This window comes from Pollicipes pollicipes, unplaced genomic scaffold, assembly GCF_011947565.3.
Source record: "Pollicipes pollicipes isolate AB1234 unplaced genomic scaffold, Ppol_2.1 Scaffold_5724;HRSCAF=6776_pilon_pilon_pilon, whole genome shotgun sequence".
In the NCBI taxonomy this organism is placed as follows: Eukaryota; Metazoa; Arthropoda; class Thecostraca; order Pollicipedomorpha; family Pollicipedidae; genus Pollicipes; species Pollicipes pollicipes.
Window position 1 is genome coordinate 10,836,678 of NW_023596746.1, and position 23,952 is coordinate 10,860,629.

Sequence of the window (23,952 nt, forward strand, 5' to 3'; positions counted from 1 at the left end):
GTACACAGTTTAGCTGCGGGACGGGTGTTATGCTCGTGCCGTGTTTGAACGTTCTACGGCTCCTACATGAACACATTGCCGTGTGGTGGTTGTCGTCATTGTTGTGCTGTGTGGTGGTCGTTCAGTATTATATGATACGACTGTTACCGTCTGCATTCACTACGTACGCTGTGACTGCTGTCATTTGTGTGGATTGTTACCCAACGTGAGCGCACGGTTACGTTGACACTGCTTTACTACACAGTCATACACCGTTGCTATGCATGATTCGGTTACGCATTGCATTGTCACCATGTGTGGCTGGGTCACATAGTCCATTGTTACCATGCATGGTTTGGTTACGTAGTCCATTCTTAACATGCATGGTTGGGTCATGTAGACCATTGTTACCATGCATGGCTGGGTTACGTTGTCCATTCTCACCATGGCTGGTTGGGTTGTGCAGACCGTTGTTACCATGCGCGGTTGGGCTATCCAGTACATTGTTACCATTCGTGTCTATGTTATTCGATGCGCTGTTACGGCGCTGGACTGCCTGTTACGGCGCTGGACTGGCTGTTACGGCGCTTGACTGGCTGTTACGGCGCTTGACTGGCTGTTACGGCGCTTGACTGGCTGTTACGGCGCTTGACTGGCTGTTACGGCGCTGGACTGGCTGTTACGGCGCTGGACTGGCTGTTACGGCGCTGGACTGGCTGTTACGGCGCTGGACTGCCTGTTACGGCGCTGGACTAGCTGTTACGACGCTTACGCTTGATGGCTGTGTTACGGCGCTTGACTGGCTGTTACGGCGCTGACTATGCTGTTACGGCGCTGGGACTGGCTGTTACGGCGCTGGACTGCTGTTACGGAGCTGGACTAGCTGTTACGACGCTGGACTGGCTGTACGGACGCTTGACTGGCTGTTACGGCGCTTGGACTGGACTGTTACGGCGGGACTGGCTGTTACGACGCTGACTGGCTGTTACGGCGTGGACTGGAGCTGTTACGGCGCTGACTGGCTGTTACGGCGCTGGACTGGCTGTTACGGCGCTGGACTGGCTGTTACGGCGCTGGACTGGCTGTTACGGCGCTGGACTGGCTGTTACGGCGCTTGACTGGCTGTTACGGCGCTGGACTGCCTGTTACGGCGCTGGACTGGCTGTTACGGCGCTTGACTGGCTGTTACGGCGCTGGACTGGCTGTTACGGCGCTGACTGGCTGTTACGGCGCTGGACTGCCTGTTACGGCGCTTGACTGGCTGTTACGGCGCTTGACTGGCTGTTACGGCGCTGGACTGGCTGTTACGGCGCTGGACTGGCTGTTACGGCGCTGGACTGGCTGTTACGACGCTGGACTGGCTGTTACGGCGCTGGACTGGTGACACGCCTGCGTAATGCCGCCTAAATCTGGAGTTCATTCCTTAATCGGACACCACGTGGCCCCCGCCGTGCCGCTACCGGGAGTAATTCTCGGTAGGTGACATGACGAACTTCCGTGAGATCGTTGACCTGGTATCAGCGGAAATACCGGTATGCTGATAAACCCACAGGCTTAAGCATTCGCAGAATGGATCACTCGATCCTTCCCATTGCCATGAGTTTCACTTTGATGTGCGAGCGAAGACCTGCACCTTTGTGTCGCCTAACGCGTTTGAACGGACCACGTCCGGAAGGGGCGCTGTCTCGGCTCTCTGGCTGCCTCTCTGTGATGCAACAATCCCGCATGGCATCGCAGCGGCTCGTCATTTGGCGTGACCGGCTGGTGGGGCAGTGCAGGGCTCGCTCGACAGGGCCACGTCGGCAGAAGACCTCCCACCTTGCGTTTCGTGGTGGCCGAACCTACCCTCGCGCTCTCGCGTACTTCTCTGACCAGATTAACATCCCGCTTTAATCACGCCATTTTTCAAGGTCCGCGGGGAGGAAATCGCTTCCACTGAGGGGATTTGCGGCCCGCAGCGGGTGATGACGCACGGGCCGGTTTCGTCACGTTTCGGCTCCTGAACAGGCGACGCCGTCGACCGGCGGGTGGGAGGCGTTCCGGCCTGACTCGGCCGGTCGGTGACCTCTGACCCGGTCAGCGGGCCGAGGTCGGGTCGGCGGACCTGTTGTCTCCCCCGCCCCGGCAGCCTGGCCAGTGCTGCATGAGTGGACCGCTGTCGGGGGTGTGGGAGGGATCGCCCCGGTCCGCAGACCCACGCCTCAGCTATGCGGTCAGCGACTCGTTCGCTTGTCCAGATGCCGTTCTCCAGGACGAGTCTGTGGACCGTTTGGTACGGGGCGCCTTGCTTATTGGCCGTGTCGAGGCTGTGCCGTTTTATCAGGCGCGTGAATCGACGCGCTGCTCCTCTGGCGATAAAATGAAGGACCGAAATATGGTAATTCGACATTCGCTACAACCCATCAATATTTTCAGGCCGGCGCTGAGGTGCGATCTAAATCGTTCTGGTATTCTTGCTAATTTCGGTGCTGGCTTGTATTGTCGGAGGACACGTTTCGTGTAGTGCTGGGCGTCTTTCCGGCACGGTCTCTTCGTGGCAGTATCGCACTACTGACGTGGATGCATCACACAATCGCCCACGTACATCGCTCCCGTCATGGGCGTAAACGCCGCAGAGACAGCTGTGATCTCTCCATGAATGCCACGGTGGGAGATGAAGGGCGTGTCCTACCAGACGATCCCGGTCGTCCTGCTAGTCCATCTCGCCGAGCGCCCACCTGTGCTGAAGCAGCGGGGACGGGCGGGAGGCCTGGCACTCGACGGCGTCTCGTGTGACTACGCTCCGCTGCCCCGGCCTTGGGTCGCCCTCACGACCCATGGGCCCGTCCACGGCGCCGGCCCGCCGGGACCGCCGCCGCCTTCGCCCACCGAGCCCTCGGACCCCACCCCGGATGTGCTGAGTCGTCAGCTGACCTGGCCGTCTTCAGCAATCACTCGTCACTCCCGCTGGCTGGACCTTGCTGTGGACGTAGTGTGATCTTTTCTGGCCCGTCTGCCTCGCCGGGGAGTCGACTACACGGGCCCGGCAGGGCGGCCGTGCTGCGGCGCCGCTGCCGGCGCTGAAAACGCACCGCCGGGTCAAAGGGATCACGAGCGGTCGTCGAGCGCGGTGACAGATGAGCCGCCGCGTTGGAGCGGGGTGCGGGGCCGACGTCCCGGCCCGGCTGCGCCGCACGGCCGGGCCGGCCCGCGCCACCGGCGGGGGCCCTGCAGACGGCGCCGCCGGGCTGGGCGGTGTGCTCTCGGGCGCGGTTCCGGCGGCGCGTCGGAGCGCACCGCCAATCGGCCGTGACCAGGCGCGGCCTTACACGGCAACGGTTGGCCGGGGCGCGGCGCCGGAGATGGAGCTCGACCGCTGCCAGCCGACGCCACGTGGGCCGGAGAAGCCGCGTGGTCCGACGCCTCCCCTCCCAGGCGCGAGGTTGGCCCGTGCTCACAGACGGCCGCGTCATTCCCGCCTGCGCCGCACAGCTGCCCTCAGTCCGCGCTGATCACCCTGTCACTCTCAGGTGGTCCGCACTGGTTCAGAGGGCCGCCGACGGCGGCTCCTCCCGCGCCGGTGCAGCTGAGGTGCACGTGGCGGCCCGGGGGCTCGGCTCGCTCCGTTACCCATCTCGGCGGCGGACCCGCGCCGTCCGGGGCATGCCGATACCATCGGCGAGCCGTGCACGGCCGGCGGGAGCGCGCCACGTGAGCGCCGCCCGTTACGCCGCGCTGACCGCCGATCGTTAACGGCGTGCCCTTTAATTGGCGCGGCCGTAAATTTCGGTGGGTTAGCCGGCCGACTCTGTCGGCAGGGACGACTGGCATCGGGTGGGCGGCTGCCTCACGCGTCGGCGCTGCTCAGCTTAGGTCGGGACCCGGGACTGCGCTCGGTGTTACTGGGGCGGGCCGAGGTAATGGCCCATGGTCAGGTGCTGACGCCGCCCCTGCCGGGCCAGGTGGTCTCCGACCGCCGCCCTGACCAGCATTCCTGGAATCCAGCGGCCGGTACTGTCTCAGACGCCCCGCGGAACACGGAGCGTTTAGCGCGGCTCCAGACACTCCGCCGTGACGCCGCCCGCCTCTCGCCGTTCGGCAGGTGTCCGTGCGCTGCAGAACCGGATTCGGACCGGATCCGGATCTGGTGTTGCCCGGTCGCGGTCCGGTCCGGTCCGGATCGGGAGACGATGGATCGAGTCGGCGTCCGGGGTGGGCCAATCGCGGTCCGGTCCGGATCGGGAGACACGCGTTTGTCCCCGCTGCCGGCTGTATTCATAACGTCATTTGTATTCCAATGGCCTGCTAACCGCCCGTCGACTGTGGAGTGGGCATACCGTTTGCTGTTACACTGGGTGATTATGACCGTGTTTGGAGCTGTTTAAAATGAAAATGTGGTCGGGCGCCCAAACTGTTATATGCATGCACATAACGTTTGGCCAACGTCTGGTGTGCTGGCCTCGTGTCAGGATCGTTTTTGTGGTCTATTTAGAACTATTCAGAACGCTCTGTTCACGTCGTGAATCGGAGCTGGGACTCTTTTATCGGCACGTCGTGGTGACTTGCGCTTTGACTGTTTGTTGGATGGAGGCTTGGATTTAAGTTTTTCTATCACTAGACTACCTATTCATGCTCTGCTGGAAGACGATGAAGCCACAGAAGGGCCTGAGGTCAAGAGTCACGCCGCTCTGGGAGTGTCTGCGTCCTTACACGTCCGAGCAGAGCCGCGGTGCGAATGTGATGAATGTGCCCGGGCAATCGATCACCGCCCAGCGACCAGCTAGATCTGGCCCAGCGCCGGAGCGATGTGATCCAGCACCGGAGCAATGTGATCCAGCGGCCAGCTAGATCTGGCCCAGCGCCGGAGCGATGTGATCCAGCGCCGGAGCAATGTGATCCAGCGGCCAGCTTGATCTGGCCCAGCGCGGGAGCGATGTGATCCAGCGAGCCGGGTCTGCAGACAGCACAGCCTTGCCTGGCACTGTGTGCCCCGCCGTCGGTTGGCAAGGCGCAGCCGGAGCGCGACGTCCACAGAGGCGTCGGCCGCCGGTAGCCAGCAAGAAGCGGGCGGGATGGCTGATGGATGGATGGATGGTGGGCCGGTCCTGCCGACTGCGGCCGCTACGCCTGCCGTCGTCACGCCCGTTAGTGACGGCATTGGGCCGTCGTGTGTCGCTCCCTTTGTCACAGTTTCCACTGTCGTCCTTGGTCATGGAGGAAGCGGCAGGCTATTTAGTTTTGCTCTCCTGGTTTCGGTTGTTAGCTGATTCGGGCGTCTTTTATCATCGGCCTGTGCCGCGACCTCAGGGCGATAAAGGTGCTGCTCGGAATTTCCGCCAATGGCTGATGTACTTTTTGCTGTAGCTCATGGTTATGGTCATGATTGAACATCACTCAGAGTCGACATGAGCATTAGTCATGCGTCGAGCCCTCCGAACGAGATGCTTCTTTGGCGGTGATGTTCCGTAGGGCGTCAGGAGTGCGGTTCGCTGAGCCGTAATTTCGCCGCCTCGGCCGTCTCCGTAAACGTGTCCTCAGCCGTCATTGCAGGCGACAGTGCCCGTGGCGGTAGCGCCCGTGCGGCAGTACCCGTGCGGCAGCGCCCGTGCGGTAGCGCCCGTGCGGCAGCGCCCGTGCGGTAGCGCCCGTGCGGTAGCGCCGTGCGGGATGGCCCGTATGGCAGCACCCGTGGCGGCAGCGCCCGTGTGGCAGCGCCCGTGCGGCAGCGCCCGTGTGGCAGCGCTCGAGGCCCGTGCGGCGCAGTGCAAGCGTCCCGCACGCTGTCCCCGCCTGGGGACGGTGCCGGCCCTGCCTGCTCGGCCATGTTCTGCGGGACGTCTGCAAGGCCAACGGGTGACACGGAGAGGCCCGGCGCCCGCGTCGCTGCCCGGTGCCGGGCGGCGCCGACCGCAGACCGTCCCGACCGCCGGCCGCCCGCTCGTCGGCACGTGTCGGCCGTCCGACAGAGACGACAGCCAGCCGGGAGGTGTCTGGCGGCGGCTCAGGCGGAGCACGAGGTCCAGGAGAGGTGTTGACGGGGAGCCGGCACGAAGCGACCCTGACGAAAGCAGCGGCTGGGAGTGTTTTCGACACGGATGAAGGTGGTTAAGGGCCCTTACAAGGCAGAGCCCAGAAGAAAAGCTCTTTCAGAAAGGGAGGCAAGTTTGAGGCAAGCGGCATATAATCATGTTCACATGCACATACATTCGAAATTCCTTAACGTGAAACTGAGTTCTCCCCCCTCCCCCTCCCCGCTTCCTCCTTTAACAAGCTGACCAGAACCTCCCAACTTGGGGCTGAACTCCCCAAACAGAAAGGTAACTCAGCCTAGAACATCGTGCTCTTGCAGAATTTAATAAATACAGGCTAGGGTGGAAACGGCATGGACAAGCACATGTTAAGTACAATTACTTTATCATAAGTTGTGTGAAGTGGCCCTGTTCCGGATCAGGCGCCCTCCCCTATGTACCCCCCCCCCCCCCCCCCCCACTGCAGTGGCCGAGCGTTAGCGCCTCGGGCTCCATCCGTGGGGATCCGGGAACCATTATTTTCATACTCTTCTTATGACTCTTCTACTTAATCCATAGACCCTTCAATGCATACGCCCTGTATAGGGCACGTAAATGTTAGATAAAAATTGCGTATCATAGTTGCTGTTCTTTTTCTTTGTAGCAGTTTGGCTAACATATCACAGTGCCTGGCGACTCCCTGGTAAAAATAGTGAACTATGGGGACACATCTGCCCTCTTTCCGCTCAAACACTGGACGCTGACTGGTGGAACTCCCCCAGGAGACAACTCGCGAGACCTCATTTCATCCAGGAGTCCCCCGATAAAGATCCGCCCTCCACCAAGGCCCGTATCACCTCCAGTGTCGCCTGGCAACGCTGACCGGGCCTAACCGGGATCCCGGGGGCGGGCCAGGTATCGACACGCCGCACGGCCGCGGCAGGGACCTCCCGCTCGGCCGTGTTCAGCCGCCGGTGCTGAGGCTCTGTTTAGCGGGTACAGTTTACTGAACGGTATGGGCCGTTGTTTGTTGAACCCGGGCCCCGGTGGCCGGTGCGCCCGACAAAGGCCGCCGCTCCGCTCGCGGGGCGCCGCTCTCTGGCGAGCAAACGACGCCAAAACGGCTGCATACTGGGGCGCTCTTCGTGTTGACTGCTCGCCCTTTGGCACTAAACGGCATGTTGAATTATATTTCCCGTTTGTAGAGAATGTTTTTATGCTCGTTCACGGGCTCATCTCTGGTGTGCACTCGCTGCCGAGTACTTGCATCATTTGCATGCAGCTCCTTGAGTGGAGCAGTGTGCCAAGGCACCTGGGTGCAGGTCTGACCCGTCGCGTATCATAAAAGCACGGTGACGCCCGCCTTGCAGGGTTTTGTAGACCTTGCAAAGTTGATTCATGGTTCTCAGTGTCACACACGGCGTGGTCATGTCCCACCACCAGCTGTGGTCGCGGCGCCGGCGTCCCACCACCAGCGGTGGCACTGGACGTCCAGCATGCGTCAGCGCGCGTGCCATTGACGTGCCATGGTACGTCAATGTGCGTGCCGCGCCATGTTCGGCGTCCGATTGAAGTGCCGCGGCGCGTCCGGAATATTCAAGGGAGAATGTCGGCGGCTCCCTGTGATCTATCTCCGGAGACGCGCCGGCCACAGGCCCTCCAGACTGGGCCTTTTTGCCAGCGTCCGCCTGATCTGGGCCCGCTGTGCCCGGACCAAGCTCGCACGCCGGGTGAGGACACGGCCGTCCGCTATCAGTACAGGTTTGAAACCTTCTCCCGGTCTTACGCTTCCGGCACTGCTGCACGGTCATGCACCGCAAGAGCTGCTCCCCAGAGGGGCGGACGGCAAGCTCGGCCCCTCTGTTGGGACAGCCAGTCAGGGGCCAGTCGGCCTGGTCTGAGGACAGTGAGCCGTGGCGTACGCGGTTGTGTCGGCCGTCGCCGCGACCGACGCCGTGGCGTCATCTGTTGTCGTCCGGGCGCCGCCCTGCCATGAGCCCGGCGGCCCTGCAGGGACCGGTTCGTCGGATTGATGCAGCCGGCGCGAGGCCGGCGGAGGCGGCCACGGTCACCGCCGCTCAGCGGCGCCGTCTGACCACAGCGTGCTTCCGCTGAGGCCGAGCCTAACCTCGGCTAAAACTGATTGTGTTCGGGGAACCCGCTGCTGACCCCCGAGTAAACCCGGCAGTGGCAGACGGTAAGCTTGTCACATATTTTCGGTTGGAGAGGAGTTTTAAGAAATGATGCGACTGTTTTGTGGCAGGCTGGGCCTAGCTTCTGGGAAACGTCAGTGACAGAATCGCAGCATTACGTTGATGTAATTGGCTGCAGCTACCCTTTACGATACACCGATTTCAGTTACGTTCATATAATTGACTGCATCTGTCCGTTGCGATACACCAGTACCACACAAATTTTCCTTTCCACCACACCAGTATTTATTGAAAACTGGCGCAATGCAAGCGCCGTTTTGCGATGCCGGCGCTTCATTTTAAGTATGTGTCTAAGGTGATGTCACGCCTGCCGGGCCCTCGGGAGGTGACTGTCAGCGGCAGCGGTGGCCCAGCCGCCGTGTCCGCGCCCGGTCTGCGTACGGACACGGCTGGCGTCCCCGCTCTGTTGCGCCTGGCCGAGCGGGCGGCCGCCGCGGGCTCACCTCGTCTGTGGTCGGCTGTCGGCGGCTGGCTGCTGGGCCGTCCACTCCGATCACATGTATGCGAACCGCCGGGTCGGCCGGGAGGAGCGCGCGGCGCACCGTTCAGACTGCGACTGGCCTCCGCACCGCGCCGTCTCCGGCCGCCACCCCCGGCCGGGCCACAGACTGGTCCCTCCCGCCTCAGGGCCACTGATGGATCGATCCCTTCCGCCTCAGGGCCTTTTGATGGACCGATCCCTTCCGCCTCAGGGATACTGATGGACCGATCCCTCCCTCGTCAGGGCCACTGATGGATCGATCCCTCCCTCCTCAGGGCCACTGATGGGCCGATCCCTCCCTCCTCAGGGCCACTGATGGATCGATCCCTCCCTCCTCAGGGCCACTGATGGGCCGATCCCTCCTTCCTCAGAGCCACTGATGGGCCGATCCCTCCTTCCTCAGGGCCACTGATGGGCCGATCCCTCCTTCCTCAGGGCCACTGATGGATCGATTCCTCCCTCCTCAGGGCCACTGATGGGCCGATCCCTCCTTCCTCAGGGCCACTGATGGATCGGTTCCTCCCTCCTCAGGGCCACTGATGGGCCGATCCCTCCTTCCTCAGGGCCACTGATGGATCGGTTCCTCCCTCCTCAGGGCCACTGATGGGCCGATCCCTTCCGCCTCAGGGCCAATGGTGGACCGATCCCTTTCGCCTCAGGGATACTGATGGACCGATCCCTCCCTCGTCAGGGCCACTGATGGGCTGATCCTTCCGCGTCAGGGCCACTGATGAACCGATCCCCCCCCCCCACCCCCAACGCCTCAGGGCCGCCCCGGAGATCGAGACTGGAGCAGGTTCAATGACACAGGGCAACTACAGAGTAACCCTCAAAGTTAATAAGACTTGTGCGTTTCGTTGTATCCCTAGTGAATGGGCCCAACATTGCACCTTTTTGTTATATCTCCTGTAAGGGTGTTCAGTGCTGGTGTATTAATGTGTTGTTGGAATCGGAAATATTAAGTTAAGAGCTTGTTGTTTCTCCAATAAATTTGAAACGAGTATAGTCGTCATGAAAGTTTTTTGTAGCATCGCCGATGCACTTGAATGCCGCGTTGTCACATAGTCGAATAATCAGCCCAATTCATTTTGAAGGTAATCAGCTCTAAACGACAATTATTTTTCCCAGGGATGCTTCTTCCTTTTCAGTTGGAATGGGGGACAAGCTTCAGCTCCTCTCCTCCCCCTCCCAAGTTACATTTCTCGCTACAGCCCCCCCCCCCCCCCCCCTCCTCCCTCCAACTTTGATAAGGTAGCGGGCTAAATCCTTGAAGAAAGCGTTTTTTGCCGTGTTATGGAAATATGTCACTTTTTACTGTGCAGTCCTCTTCCCCCTTCCTCAAAATTCATTTTGCGGAACTACGTCCCTGTTCAAGCCACGTATAGCAGTTGCATTTGGCCCAGGATGATAGCCTGTTGTGCATAAACGCAGTCCCCTGCGGTTGGCCTGGGTTTCGTTTCATACGCGCTGAAGTAATCTGACGATTGCTCCACCGCCAGATGTCATGCCGCCTTCTAGACTCTGACGTCGTTTTCCGCGTTTTTTTTTAACGGTGGGGTGAGAACTCCGCCGTGGCAAGCGTCTCTTGGGAACGAGTGCGAGCGACGAGGCTTGCATATTTCAACCATGTATGCATACGTGGTTGAAATATGTAGCCTCGTTCCGGATCCCTGGCATGCGAAATTTTGGAATATCTGAAGCAAGACTGCGCTTTTGCGAGCTGATGATACCAATTAAGGATGGGGTTTTCATTGCACACTAGGCACAGGCCCGGAAGCTACCACGTTATGGGTTTCGGGGACTCGAGCCCCCCAACACCCACTACGTTTGGATAAATTTAGCTTAAAGCTTAGTGACCCAAGCAAGAAACGAACTGAAATGCCTCGGACTCTCCTTCCCCTCCCCTTAACCCTGGACAAGTTGTTGCCCTCCCGGCGTTTGGTATTCCATTGTCTTAGCCACTATTGTTAGCAGATGCCTTGAACTGCCAGGGGAAGCCAAAAGTTCGTGCTGTCGGGCACTTTGTCTATCTTAGTGATTTGTTTTAATCTAGGCATGTCAGGCCTGCTTCCTTTAAGACTTGGTACGTTTTTGTCTGCCGTGCTGCCACGCAAATTGCAATCAACTGATCGGTTGACCATTGGTGCTTTAGGGTACGCTGACAGCAGAGACGAAGTTAAGATCGTAAGGCTTTTTCAACCTTGAGAGTTAGGTGGAGATCACCTGAAAATGAACCTCTAATAGAATATACTTCGCAGCACCTGGCTGATGTATGGGCCGAGGTGCAAAGGTCCCTCCCACTTCTCACTGGGTTTGGGTGGTTGTTCGGTGCCTGCGGCGTCTAGTGTCGCACCTTTGGTGGCCATACAGCCGGCATGTGATCACGCCTCCGCTGGCGCATCATCCTTTGGTGGCCATACAGCCGGCATGTGATCACGCCTCCTCTGGCGCATCATCCTTTGGTGGCCATACAGCCGGCATGTGATCACGCCTCCTCTGGCGCATCGTCCTTTGGTGGTCATACAGCCGGCATCTGATCACGCCTCGTCCGGCGCATCATCCTTTGGTGGCCATACAGCCGGCATGTGATCACGCCTCCCCTGGCGCATCATCCTTTGGTGGCCATACAGCCGGCATGTGATCACGCCTCCCCTGGCGCATCATCCTTTGGTGGCCATACAGCCGGTATCTGATCACACCTCGGCTGGCGCATCATCCTTTGGTGGCCATACAGCCGGTATCTGATCACACCTCGGCTAGCGTATCGTCAGCTCTGGCGCGCTCAGGGGGGGGGGGGGGGGTCGTGAGTTTGTTGCTCAACGACGCTCTCAAACGACCGGTCAGTGTGCGAACGCTTCAGCGCGGGACAGCGGCCTGCCTTCCGGTCCGTCGCTGATGCCGAGTGGCATTGTTGTACAGCGTGGTGCGTTTTCCGCCGGCAGCTGACGCTCAGAGATAGTTGCCGGTGTGTGTTTGTTTAGCCGATTCAATGACACTAGCAACGGCACAAGCAATCAAAAGGATGCTCTCGCTGTTCTTTCTCCTCCATCGCACACTCAGAGTGAGTCAGGCGCTTCTGTACGATGGCTTCCACTCACGTTATGAGCCTGCATGAGCAGGACCACTGTCGTCCCTTCGTTGCTTACCGGCCGGGGGTCTTAATGCGTGGCATAACTCATGCTGCAAACGGTAAGGCACGCTACGTTTCGGGCATGATAAAAATGCGGAATGTTCAAGATTTCGGCCCGCGACCTTGTGTGCACTTGGCAGGGGTTGCACTTTCACTCAAACGTCGTGTGAACTCGCAGTATTTCATGGCCGCTCCTATCGGAACTAATCGGATGTTGAAGCCATCCCGGACCGACGTGACACGATAAGACGGTTGTGGCCGAGCGCCTTCAGTGAGCTGGTCAAAGTGGTAATACTTTGCACCCATGTGTCCGGTGTACCTCACTTATCGTCGTGAGGCTCGTATCATCCGTGAAAGTGTGATCCGTTTCAATCACGTTGAATATGTCTGGCTTAATGCTCCACCGGTCCGTTACTCATGCGAACGACGTTTGGTCGTGAGAGCCGGGTCCGTCGCTCGTTCAGTGGTTGTGCATAAGCTGGCTCGCCTGCTTAAATACAAGTGGGCTCAACAAGGTAGCGCTTGTGGGGGAATGCACATCATAGTTTCGGGGTTGTGCCGAAAATAAGCTTGTCTCATCACAGCGCTGGAGGGTGTCGCGGCTTCGGCACTAGTTTAAGCATCAGCGACCTGTTTATGAGTTCCTATCGCGGTCAAATGTGTAAAGAAGGTGGTAGGTGGGGCGTGGTTGGTGGGTATTGAGCACTTTGAAATGTTGCTTTCTGCGTAACGTCTTAGGTGTCATGCTTAATTCCGCAAGATGTAAGGGACTTGTCTCCGTCCCTTTATGACAGAGCACATGTCAATTAAATGTGTTTTATTATATTTGGCAGTAGGTTCATAATTGTGCTCGTATCTCGTTCTGAAGCACCTCATCCTCTCCGAAATGAAAAACGAAAAGGTATGAATGGTTGCGTTAATTTTTCAGAATGCATTACTGCCGCGGAGCTATTGTGGCCCTAGCAACAAAATGTTCCTTGTGGATCAAGAGCGCAGCCGTGAGGAAATCAGCTTTTTCTCGGACACGATACCTTGACTTCGCATTCGTCAATGAGCTGCGTTTGTTGCGATGGCGGAGGGCACTCAGGTTCCTTATGACTGTGGTTATCGCCACGTCGGCAGCGCTGGGAGTCATGGCTTCGTTCGGTCGGACTCCGGACGTTTATGTAGATGAGGAAACAACGTGCCATGAAAGTCTGTGTCCTACGCAATAGCTTTTAGCAACATGTTCTGTCTCAGTAGTAGATGCAGAACAGTGGAGTTGTGCTACATCTAGGCGATAGCTTTGTCGGCACTAGGGGTCCTTACGCTGAAAATATTGGCCTTCATTTCACTATGATGCACTGGTTAACCGAGCTCGTGAGGCGGTCATAAGAATACATTATGAGAATGCACGACGCTTCAAGGCAGCGTCCATGGTAAGTCGTGACCATCAGACCAATGTTCATGGCCACTGACGAACACCGCACGTCGAGTACTCTCGTGCTATGTTCTGATGATCGTTTGATGTCTTAAGAGCTCCCATGAGGTCTTTCTTGTGAGCTCACATCGCCGAAAAACCATAGGCTTGAGGCCTTTCTTGTGTGCACGATTGCCTTTTTCAGGTAGGCGTACTCCAAGCATGTTCAACGTGAAATCGAGTTCACATTTTTCATTGCACTGAACTTTTATCAAGTCTGTCATCGACAGCTGCAAAATCAATTCATCTTCCGCTCAACAAAAATTGGTTTAAGCTGCTGGATACGGCTAAGACACTTGCATGACGTCTGTGATGTTGGCTGTTATGTATGAAGTGTGAAGGCTCGATGATGTATGTTATCGGTGCTCGAGGGAATCTTGGTAGTTTTTGGTGTTGGTTATCGCGCTTTGTGCATTCCATCCTCTAATGTTTCTGGAGTTTCCATGTACGGGTCAGCCCTTTGAAAAGAGGGCGGACTTCTTAAGAGTAGACTGAACAGTGAATACCATCGAGTCCGCGGATTTGCGCCTCTCCTTTGCATGTCTGCAATGTACTTAGCAAGCGTATGACATCAGTAATTTAAAACCCGCTGTCCTTAAACCTTAAACCGTTGTTTTGTACTGGTCGGAGCGCGTCGCCCGTTTTATGGCCTTGGTGGCTGCTGAATGTGTCCCGCGGTAAGCTGGCTGATGGCACGCGTCGCGTATGTGGCGCTGGCCAGCAAAGGCCTGCCGCGCTGCACCGCACTCAGTTGCACACGTGCGATGCAAAGGTTGCCTATGCGTGACAGTATACCTAGCCTGACAAAGCGCCTCAGAAGCGGGGAAGCCGACCTGTTCGGCTGTGCTGCTCCGCCGGCTCGCGCCCGGCTGGACGGCCTCCCATTGGCCGGGACGTTCTGCGGTCTGCGCTGACGGCGTGCCGTGACAGCACGGATGGCGTGGCAGCTGGCTGCTGCTGCGCTGGCTTTCGCCACCAGCACCGGGTTCCCAGCGTGTTGGATGACGGCTGCGGCGCAATTGACGCGTCGTTTCAAGAGGTGCCTGGCGGTGTGGACGCGCGCGCCCGTAGTGCGAAGGCGCGGCTGCTTGTTTGGTTTGGGAGTAACCCACGCGTGCAACCGCCGAAGTGACTTAAGTTCTCATCCCCGTGGCGAAGACTAGGTCCAGTTAGTCCGGCCCTGTGTTGCAGTTGCTCTAAATGGTGCTGGGTGTCAGAGCAAAAGACGTCATAGAGACCCATATGACTTCACTAAATCCCAGGGAAACCGAAAGCAACTGAAAACGCAATGTGCCCTTCAGAAGGGCACCGTAAGTTTGGGGAGCCTTAAACTAGGCGTCCGAAATCGTTCATATCAGGCGTCATTTGCTGCCAAAAATCTTGAATTGTGATGGACGGCAGCCTGTCTGTTCCTGTGCTCCATGTGGTGGTAGATGACTGCTGGAGAGTGGTGAGCTATGACTCGTCCGTGTCCGTGTTGCAGGTGGTCTGAATGGTGGGCTATGACCCGTCCGTGCCCGTGTTGCAGGTGGTCTGAATGGTGGGCTGTGACCCGTCCGTGTCCGTGTTGCAGGTGGTCTGAATGGTGGGCTATGACCCGTCCGTGTCCGTGTTGCAGGTGGTCTGAATGGTGGGCTATGACCCGTCCGTGCCCGTGTTGCAGGTGGTCTGAATGGTGGGCTGTGACCCGTCCGTGTCCGTGTTGCAGGTGGTCTGAATGGTGGGCTATGACCCGTCCGTGTCCGTGTTGCAGGTGGTCTGAATGGTGGACTATGACCCGTCCGTGTCCGTGTTGCAGGTGGTCTGAATGGTGGGCTATGACCCGTCCGTGTCCGTGTTGCAGGTGGTCTGAATGGTGGGCTATGACCCGTCCGTGTCCGTGTTGCAGGTGGTCTGAATGGTGGGCTGTGACCCGTCCGTGTCCGTGTTGCAGGTGGTCTGAATGGTGGGCTATGACCCGTCCGCCGCGCAGCTGAGCAGCTGGCAGCATGGCCTGGCCGGCGCCTCTTCCGGGTTCTTCACGCGGCTTTGCTGCCAGCCCCTGGACGTGCTCAAGATCAGGTTCCAGGTCAGCACTTGTTTAGGATTCGGGCGTGATCAGTCCCCAGACGGCTTTGCTTGCGGATTCTGTTTGATCAGACTCCAGGTTAGTCTATGTCAGGTCATTACCCGGGTCTGGTGTGTCTCTTGGTCATCGTTGGCCCCGGATTTAATATTGAGGGGTTAAGTTTCAAGTCTCGAAGTATCCGGATCCAATCACGTCCCAGGTCAGTGTAACTGGAGGATCCTTGCCTAGAAACACTACGGCAGTCTGTGAGATTTCGGGTCTGATTCCTGGTCAGGCTCATGGATAAGGCTCAGAATGGTTCTACGGCAAGCTATGACATTTCTGATGTGGTTCGTGATCAGGCTCCTGGAAAAGGTTTTATCGAAATTGTGACGATCAGATGTCATACCTGTTGCGATGTCCTAGGGTCTTTGCTGCGAGATCGTGATGTTGAAACGTGTGCCAGCCATACGTCGCGTGCGATGGCTTAATGTTCGCCGCTCGTACCCGCACGAGACCTGCCGTTTGACCGCCTGGTCTGCTGACCTGTGGCGTGGCGCGTGCCCTAACCGTGGCCTGACCCGCGCCCGCAGCTGCAGCACGAGCCAGTGCGCCGCTCCGCTAACAGCAAGTACCGCGGAGTGCTGCAGGCTCTGGGCCAGGTGGTCCGGGACGAGGGTGCCTCCGCGCTCTGGAAGGGGCACGTCCCGGCCCAGCTGCTGTCGGTAGTCTACGGCACTGTGCAGGTCAGCCAGCGCGATGTCTGTCCTACTCAGGCTCTTATACGACCCGCTGCTCCGTTGTGCTATTACGTACAATGCGTTGTATGTTTTATGGGGCAAATGTGCGCTGCACTCTTTTACAGGCCATGGTTGTGGCGTCAAAGTGGGATTATCATGATGGTGCCGTCTGCTGCACTGCCGTGCACAGAATAGCTAAGTATTCTGCACCCTGTGCCTCTTAAATGTTTGAGGTGCATTTGCGGTTATAAAGTGCTGCTATGAAATTATGTATGTCTGTGTCCCTATTGCACCACTTGTCTCTCCTTGCAAAAACAACGTGAGAATGATGTACAAGTATTAGCATTTCAAATGAATGGCTACCATCCATATTTTTATGGTTGGTACTGGCCTTGCTTCAGTAGACAAATATTTGCATCGATGCTAGGAATGAATGGTTGCTATCGACTTTGAATGGTTGTGATAATGGTAATGGTAAAAGGATGGTACGCAGCTTTTTGAAAGCGTTTTCAAAGTCCTTGGAATCATCAGTATTTATTTTCAACGTTGGTGATCATGTTGAAATGCGAACTGCGGTGCGTTCAGCCATTGTAAAATCTATCCAATTTTATAGTGCAGGTTGATCTTCACGGTTCGTGAAACTGACTACTGCAGTTTTAAACACCGACTGCGTGCACTGACAGCGGCGAGCAGATTCAGCATCAGTATTGTATCACTGGCAGCCACGTCATGCCCTTGTCGGAGAAGCAAAATTAGCAGCCAATATCTCGTCTGCGGACTCCGGACTCAGAAGTGGAGATGATAGGTGGGGAGACCGCTGGAGCATGACGGGCAGCAGAATGCGGCAGACGTACCGCATGCATACTGCAGAACGTAACGGGATCGCTTGCAGGAAACGATGTGCGGAGAGCTTCTGCCAAACAGTGGGACATTCTGTTGCGCAATTTGCGGACTGCTCATCTCTCGCATAACTCGTGGTGCATTTCGCGTCCACGTTCCACTCAAATTCCAGGCACGCAGGAACTGAGCCGTGGCTTGTTCGTCGGGGCGGTGATGTATGATCACTTTAACCGGCATAGCTACGTTTTTATTTCTTTTTTTTGAAGATCCGCTTCCGTGGATTGTTCGCTCGCGCACTCGTGTTCAAGGATAGGTAGGTATGCCAGTTAAAATGGCCATACATCACCGCGCAGCCGAACAAGCCACGAATCAGTTAGTATGTGTCGGTAATTACGAATTTGGACGCGAGTGCTAGCTTCCCATGTCACCACACTTCATTTGTTCCGTATTTGTTAAGTACTGACTAGGAACACATGTCGATGTCTGGTGGATGCCATGAAACATTCACTTCTCTTCTGCTCGTCCCGGGGCGTAATTCGAGTGACCAAACCCAGTCGTGAATTCTTGGCATGCGTGTCAAGAGTGTGTACCCGTGTCGGCTGCGGCATAATCCGGAGAGGTCACGCAAACTGGCTGGGGTTGAGGGCCGCGCCATGTCACGCCCCGTCAAGAGCTGTTGTGTCGTGAGCCGTGTCGGCTGTTGTGCTTCAGCTCACGCCTCCGGACGCTGTAACGCCCTCACAGCTGTCGACTGCCACCATCTGATGGGATGAGCCCGACTCCTCATCCCAGCTTGTCCCTGTTGATAGCGTGAAACACTGCGCGTTTGGTCACGACCGTTGGCTTAGTCTTATATTGTTGAGGAGCCACGTCCCGCTGTCGCTGCCACAGCAAAACTGCGTCCTTGTGCCGGGGTTTCACCAGTCAGTGCGTCTTTATCAGCCCGGCGCCGCCTCAGCAATGAGCTGTTTGATATCTAGACAAGGTGGTCTCAGCCAATACTGTCAATCAGTCAAGTAATGAATAATCGACAGCGCGGCCGCGTTTGGCAGCGTTGCGCAGCGTATCCCACTGTTGCTAGCCGCAGTCAATGCCAGCTGATCTCGGCACGTGCGGGACCTTTTCTTAGATGGCAGTTCTCGAAATGTAGTGGACGCATGCAGGTCTCAGACTTATCTATATATATATATATATATATATATATATATATATATATATATATATATATATATATGTGTGTATGTATGTGTGTATACATATATATATATATATATATATATGTATGTATGTGTGTATACATATATATATATATATATGTATGTATGTGTGTATACATATATATATATATATATATATATATATATATATATATATATATATGTATATTTATATATGTGTATACATATATAGGTGCGTGTTTGTATATATATATATATATATATATATATATATATATATATAAGCATTGCTAAAATCGGCATTACAAAAGCGGTCAGCCGGCGGGACTAGAGGTGGGGCAACGCCCTCGAGGCCCTTCGAGTCATGGCTTTCAGGTCAGCGTTAGGGCAGCGACTGGCCAGCTCGGAAGGCAGCATGTGTGCTTTGCACCTGCTGGCGCGGGTCACACGGCTGGGCTGGGCTCTGGAGTCATCATACTCGTACCAGACTCCCAAAAAGGGGTGTTTGCGATAGGTCGTGTAGTGGTCCGAGTACACCACGCCAAAATGGCTGGTCGCGTCGCACAGGTTATGTTTGCAACCTGTTAGTGCGGCAGAGCATATCGACAGAGCATGGCGAAGTCAGCAATGGTATTGAGAATGTCTCTGTATCCTCATCCTGCTGCAGCAAGAACCCTTTCTGGTGCACTGCGGGGTACGTGGGGTCCTTTGAATCAGGAATTTCTTGAAGCACTTGTGACGCTTTTGGCGTATGGAGCACGTTGGCTTTTCTTCTCCGGCAAGCACGTATTCCTTGGCGTAAAGGTCAAAGCTGCCCTTTAATCGCTCCTGGCCTGTCATGGACGGGATTGGCAGGCTCAGGTCCCAGAGCGGGTCAAACGTCGCGGACGCGGGACCGCACACCGTGCGCCGCAGCCTGGACTTAAGCTGTCCGACATAAAGGTCAACGAGCTTAGGGCTTGGGGTTTTGCGGGAAGAGGAATCACTTCCAGGCCTCCAGCGGCTACCGGCTGGTGCTGAAGCTGTCACCGGTGTTGATGGCTATGGGCTTGGTAGTTGTTGACGCGGCTGACGTCCTCGTGCAAACCCTCCAGCTAGTACTGAGAGACCCCAGTGCGTGCTGCTGCTGATAGCCCATGAATCGGTCCGCAAACCGCTGGAATTGTGCCTTTAATGGGGAGGTTGTCAGCGCCCGGTCAGCCTATTGTGGGCTTTTTCACGGGTCTCGCATCAGCGTGGCAAATTATGTGATGAGTGCGCTCTTCATGGCAGAGGTGGTCGTGTTGATGTTTCTCCAGTACTCGTCCCGCAGGATGTAGTCATGCAGGGCGCTGTGCACAAACTCATGTGAAACGCTGTGACCTCGATATTGTAGCCAATTTCAGTCTGCAGTCTGGTGTATAAACTTGGTTCAAAGAGAGACCACTGGGCCATATTAAAAAAACGAGAAACGAAAGCTGTGTGATACTGTCGCATGACAGCAATGTAGTGCGAAATACGCGGGCTTAGGTTTTATGTTTTGTCACAATCGACTGGCCGAAATCCCCGCTCCTGATTTCGTTCTCAACACGGGCCGTGCCGGGCAGCATTAAGGCATGCTTCGACATTTCAAAGCAGTAATAGTTTTGGGTGTTGGTGGTGGAGCTAAGCAAACAGACGCACGCATCAGCTATGCATTGCAGCTCTGCTCCGAAGTTTTGACGTGCACCATGCTCTGCTTATTGTTCTCGGGCATTTGTGTTAACGTGAAGACCTACCTGCGCCACGTGCTGCGTAATGGGTTGTGATAATTGAATAGCCTCTCTATAATTGTACGGATGGTGAGCTTAGCCAAGGAAGCTAGGACATCATAACGGCGCTGATGTCATGCTTGGGTACCTTAGTCTCTAGATGGCATTGCAGGTTGCTTAACCCGCGGGAAAGCCCAATACATCTGTTAATGTGGTCTGCTGAATTTTATACGGGCATACGTCATTGTCAGGTGGTGCACAATGCGAGGATTTCGCATCTAAAACATTCGGGCTCAACGTCTATCAAGCTCTAAAAAAGCACGCGCGCCCGGGTGCCCGGTTGAATAGGATGTCACTTGAGTGGGGATGGGTGGGGCGGGTCAATATGCCCCTTCCTAAGATCTCAATAACGAAGAGAGATAGACCCACGGAATACACGGAATAGATAGGCCCATGTATGTTGAGGTCCCCAGGGTGCGATGTGTGGGTCAAATAAGGTCAAACTGCCGGTCAGTGTCCGAAGTTTCCTCAGGCCTACTCACAGACAACTACCGTCGACCTGGATACCTCTGCGGAGTAAAAGGTCACTGGTGTTCATTTTAGACCAGTGACCTTATTTGCTCTTGAGAAGGCCAAGGTGACCAAAAACCTTCGAGGCTGTTTTGAGTTTTTATTTCTATAAGCGTCAGGGATGACGCTAGTTTGTATTTTCCAAAGAATAGGTCACTGGCCTCTTCTGACCTTTGTTATGTTCAAATAGCATTGTTTCGCCTTCCGGTGATCAACTCGAAATTAGCGTCAAAAGGTATCCTGCAAAGTAAGGTCCCTAGCAAAAAACAGTTTTGTTTAGACTTCGACTTGACTTTTGTTCTTAATCCATTGTCAATGGAACAAGTAATCCTAAATGGAATTGTATAGTTGTCAAAGAGCCCGTCTCAAAGATGTGTCGCTTCATCTAACACTCCGTTGTCGTATCAGATTGACCGATTCCTCAGACCTTGCCCTCGTTGACAGCCATGGCCTGACTTTGACCTACCTTAGGTCAGCGACCTTCCAGATTTCATCTGGCTGACTACATTCAAAAGATCGGGCACTGACTTGGCCTCAGCTATGCAAAAATGGGCGAAGTTATATTGAAAAGAACTGTCGGGAGGTCACATTGGTCCCACCAGGTTACGGTGGCATCGTGTATCGCTTGCCAAAAGCGACAGCACTGGATGATGGCTCAAAAGGTAACTTGGACCTAGAGCGGTAGATATGCCTGTGAGACGCCAAAATGGTATGTGTGGTCCCCATAATTGGTGAAATTGAATTACATGGCAGCCAAGGCATTCAGAAAGCTTGCGTCAACAATTGGGCGCCCTGCAGCGTCGGCGGCCGGCGGTCTGTGCCGGCCTGCTAATCAGCGAGATGAGCCGGATTGGCCGGGCCGCGCCGCCGCCGCAGCCGTCCAGATCGCAGACGCTGATGCCGGTAGTAACGGTGCTGCCGCCGCCCCGAAGGATGATCCTGAGGCCGGCTGACACACGCGCCGGCCGCGGCTATCGAGCGGGCATCGGGCGGGGCCGCGGTGGAGCCGCCGCAGAGGCGGTGCGCTTCAGAGACGGGCGGCACGCGCAGCCTCGCCGCGCCGTCCGGCCCCACCGGCGGCCAGCCCGCGGTGGAGCCGCCGCAGAGGCGGTGCGCTTCAGAGACGGACGGCACGCGCAGCCTCGCCGCGCCCCGCCGCCCCGCCGCGCCGCGCCGCCCCGCCCCGCCGGCGGCCAGCCCGCGGAGGCGCCTCGGCCACCTGATGACCGATCGCAGGCGATGGAAGCGCGGATTCAGTGGCGTGAAATGTCTGACGACAGCTTTATCTTTGGCACGCGATGTCTTCATTGGATGGCTTGTGATGTCTGATTTATTGGAATTGACGTGTTCGGTCGGATAGTTTCTTCTTTGGACTATTGGAGAGAGGCATGCAGTGGATTATTGATGATTGATCGTAACTCTCACGCCGGTTGTGTCGGACAGAACGGAAACGTGCCGACTTGCCGATAACGTTCTTTGTGATATGTGTATCAGCACTGTTCATCAGTAATGTGTGGGAGCCAAGCTTCAGCAGGCACGGCGGAAGTTCTCCATGTTGGTGTGGGGGAGGGAGCGTGGGCGGTGTAACATTTTTTTTTTTTTACTGGCCATTCAAGTCCTGTGGGGCCCGTGTTGGATTTACAGGTAGCTGGAGAACTCGTCATTCATCCTCCCCTCTGGTTCCCACGTTCTGAGCGCCAACGAGGGATGCAAGTGCGTAATATGATGATGTTTTGCCTACCCAACGGTGACAGCAATGTAACAGGGTGCATATTATTTTGGACTTTGGAATGGCCGGGGCTCAAGTACCTCAATATTCTGCTTATCAACCCTCGCCACACATGGTCAAAACACTCGCCCGACGAGGCGCTAACGTCCCTTCCCTGCCATCTTTCCAACTAATGAAGTTACAGGATGGAAAAACTTCGGTGTTCATTGACTAAGCTATCCGATTGCTTGTTTTGCCTGTTTAATAGGTGACCTGTAAGGTCACGAGAATGATCTTAGTCGGTTGGCGCACAGTGTACGAAATACTCTCGCCAGAATACTTTCAAAACCAAGGCATAAAAAGTAGTTCGCTAGGCTCCAGCTTATTCTTTGCTGCCTCCCGGCTCTGTAGCTTTTCGGGTTTTGGGTCTGGGTCAAGAAGTGACCTCTCAAGTCACAAAAATGACACTACGGCTGAAATAATCCTCCGAGTGCGTGATTTATAGCACCACCGCCGGTACGTCGCATACTGAACAAAGTGGGGTCACAGGGAAAGGACCGATGCAGCGGTCACTGTTTAATCAGTCCGACTAAAATGGTTTGACGGAATAATTGAGAGGAGCTGTGGACGGATGTCTGTCTGTCTGTCTATCACGGATGTTATAATGTTTGAGCCGCCGTGAATAATGTAATGCGGCGTGGCAAGATTCTAAGTAAAGTCGAGCAAAGCTAGTATAAACGTTGAAGTGATTCCAACCCAACATGAATCAAATAGGTCATGTTACTTTGGTCATCGACTGTTTTGAAAGTGTTGACAAATTTGTGTCAGTTCCACCTTACGGGTATGTGGCTAATAGCCAAATGAGAGGTGCATTAAATAAGGACGTGAATGAAGCACAATAATGCAAGGTGTAGATGCCGCATACCAGGCGTAGCACAAACAAAACAGTATGCTTGAGGTGCTCAGGTACTTAACCCAGGCACGTGTTAAGTGGGTACGCATTTTCGGCTCGTGTGTTTTTTATATTTCCCACAGACCCAAATTTACACGGACACGATCTTTTGTCTTCTTGTATTTAGTGCAGGCGTCTCTATACTTGTGTAATTTAGCAGCATGCCTGTGACGGCAGCAAACCCGCGCTTCCTCACCGAGCGCCGCTTCGGCCGGCGGCGGCGCGTGGCGGTCGGCGCCGCCCGGGGGGGGGGGTGGGGGGGGGGGGGGGGCGCCAGCTCCTTCCGGCCGGTGTGCCGCCGGGCCGGGCCGCTGACTGGGCCGGGGGTGGCTGACTGGACGCTGAGCGGTGCTCCGGCGGAAGCCGTCGGGCCCCCCGTCATCGGAGCAGGCCCGGCGCCGCGGCCGGCCTCCGCCCGCTGCAGCGCGCCTGCGAATCCTCGCCGCCCCACGCCAAACGGCGGCTGTTCATGGCACGGGGTCAGTGGCTACCGGAGCGGAACCGGCGTATTGTTGGGCGTGAGGGAGCACCGCGCCGTCTGGCTCCCCAGGGGCCTGGGAAGCTCGTGCAGCCACGGCAGCGGTCGCTTTACTCAGGTTAAGGCGTGGGAAGGTTTGGAGGTGGGGCGTCACCAGTGTGGGTAGACAGGCGATGAGACAGCTGTGCTCTCTCTTAGGTGATACTGTTTCCGTGATTTCAACCCTAAAATCCTCGGTTTGCATTCCTTGAAGGCCAAGGCGATGGGCCAACTATGTTCTCCCGTAACTAATACTGTTTTTGCTATTTGAGCTCTAAAATCCTCGGTTTACCTTCCCAGAACATCTAGGCGGTGGACCAACTTTGTTCTCCCTTGGATAATACTATTTCTGTGATTCGAACCCCAAAATCCTCGGTTTGCTTTCCCAGAATACGTAGGCGATGGACCAACTGTGTACTCC

General features: G+C 56.1%; 2 protein-coding genes across 2 annotated transcripts in view; one reads left to right on the forward strand and one right to left on the reverse strand.

Annotated features, from left to right (window-relative positions):
• The window catches only part of LOC119103791 (zinc metalloproteinase nas-15-like), a 33,753-nt gene extending 25,031 nt beyond the window's left edge, over positions 1–8,722 (reverse strand). The window contains exon 1 of the mRNA XM_037227444.1: positions 8,623–8,722. The gene's annotated coding sequence lies outside the window, so the exon portion shown is untranslated. The remainder of the gene's footprint in view (positions 1–8,622) is intronic.
• Positions 1–23,952, forward strand: part of LOC119102658 (mitochondrial thiamine pyrophosphate carrier-like) — a 48,947-nt gene that overhangs the window by 13,107 nt on the left and 11,888 nt on the right. Inside the window, 2 exon segments of the mRNA XM_037226117.1 lie at positions 15,183–15,317; positions 15,890–16,042. Of these exon segments, the coding sequence (XP_037082012.1) occupies positions 15,192–15,317; positions 15,890–16,042 (279 nt within the window). The 5' untranslated portion in view covers positions 15,183–15,191.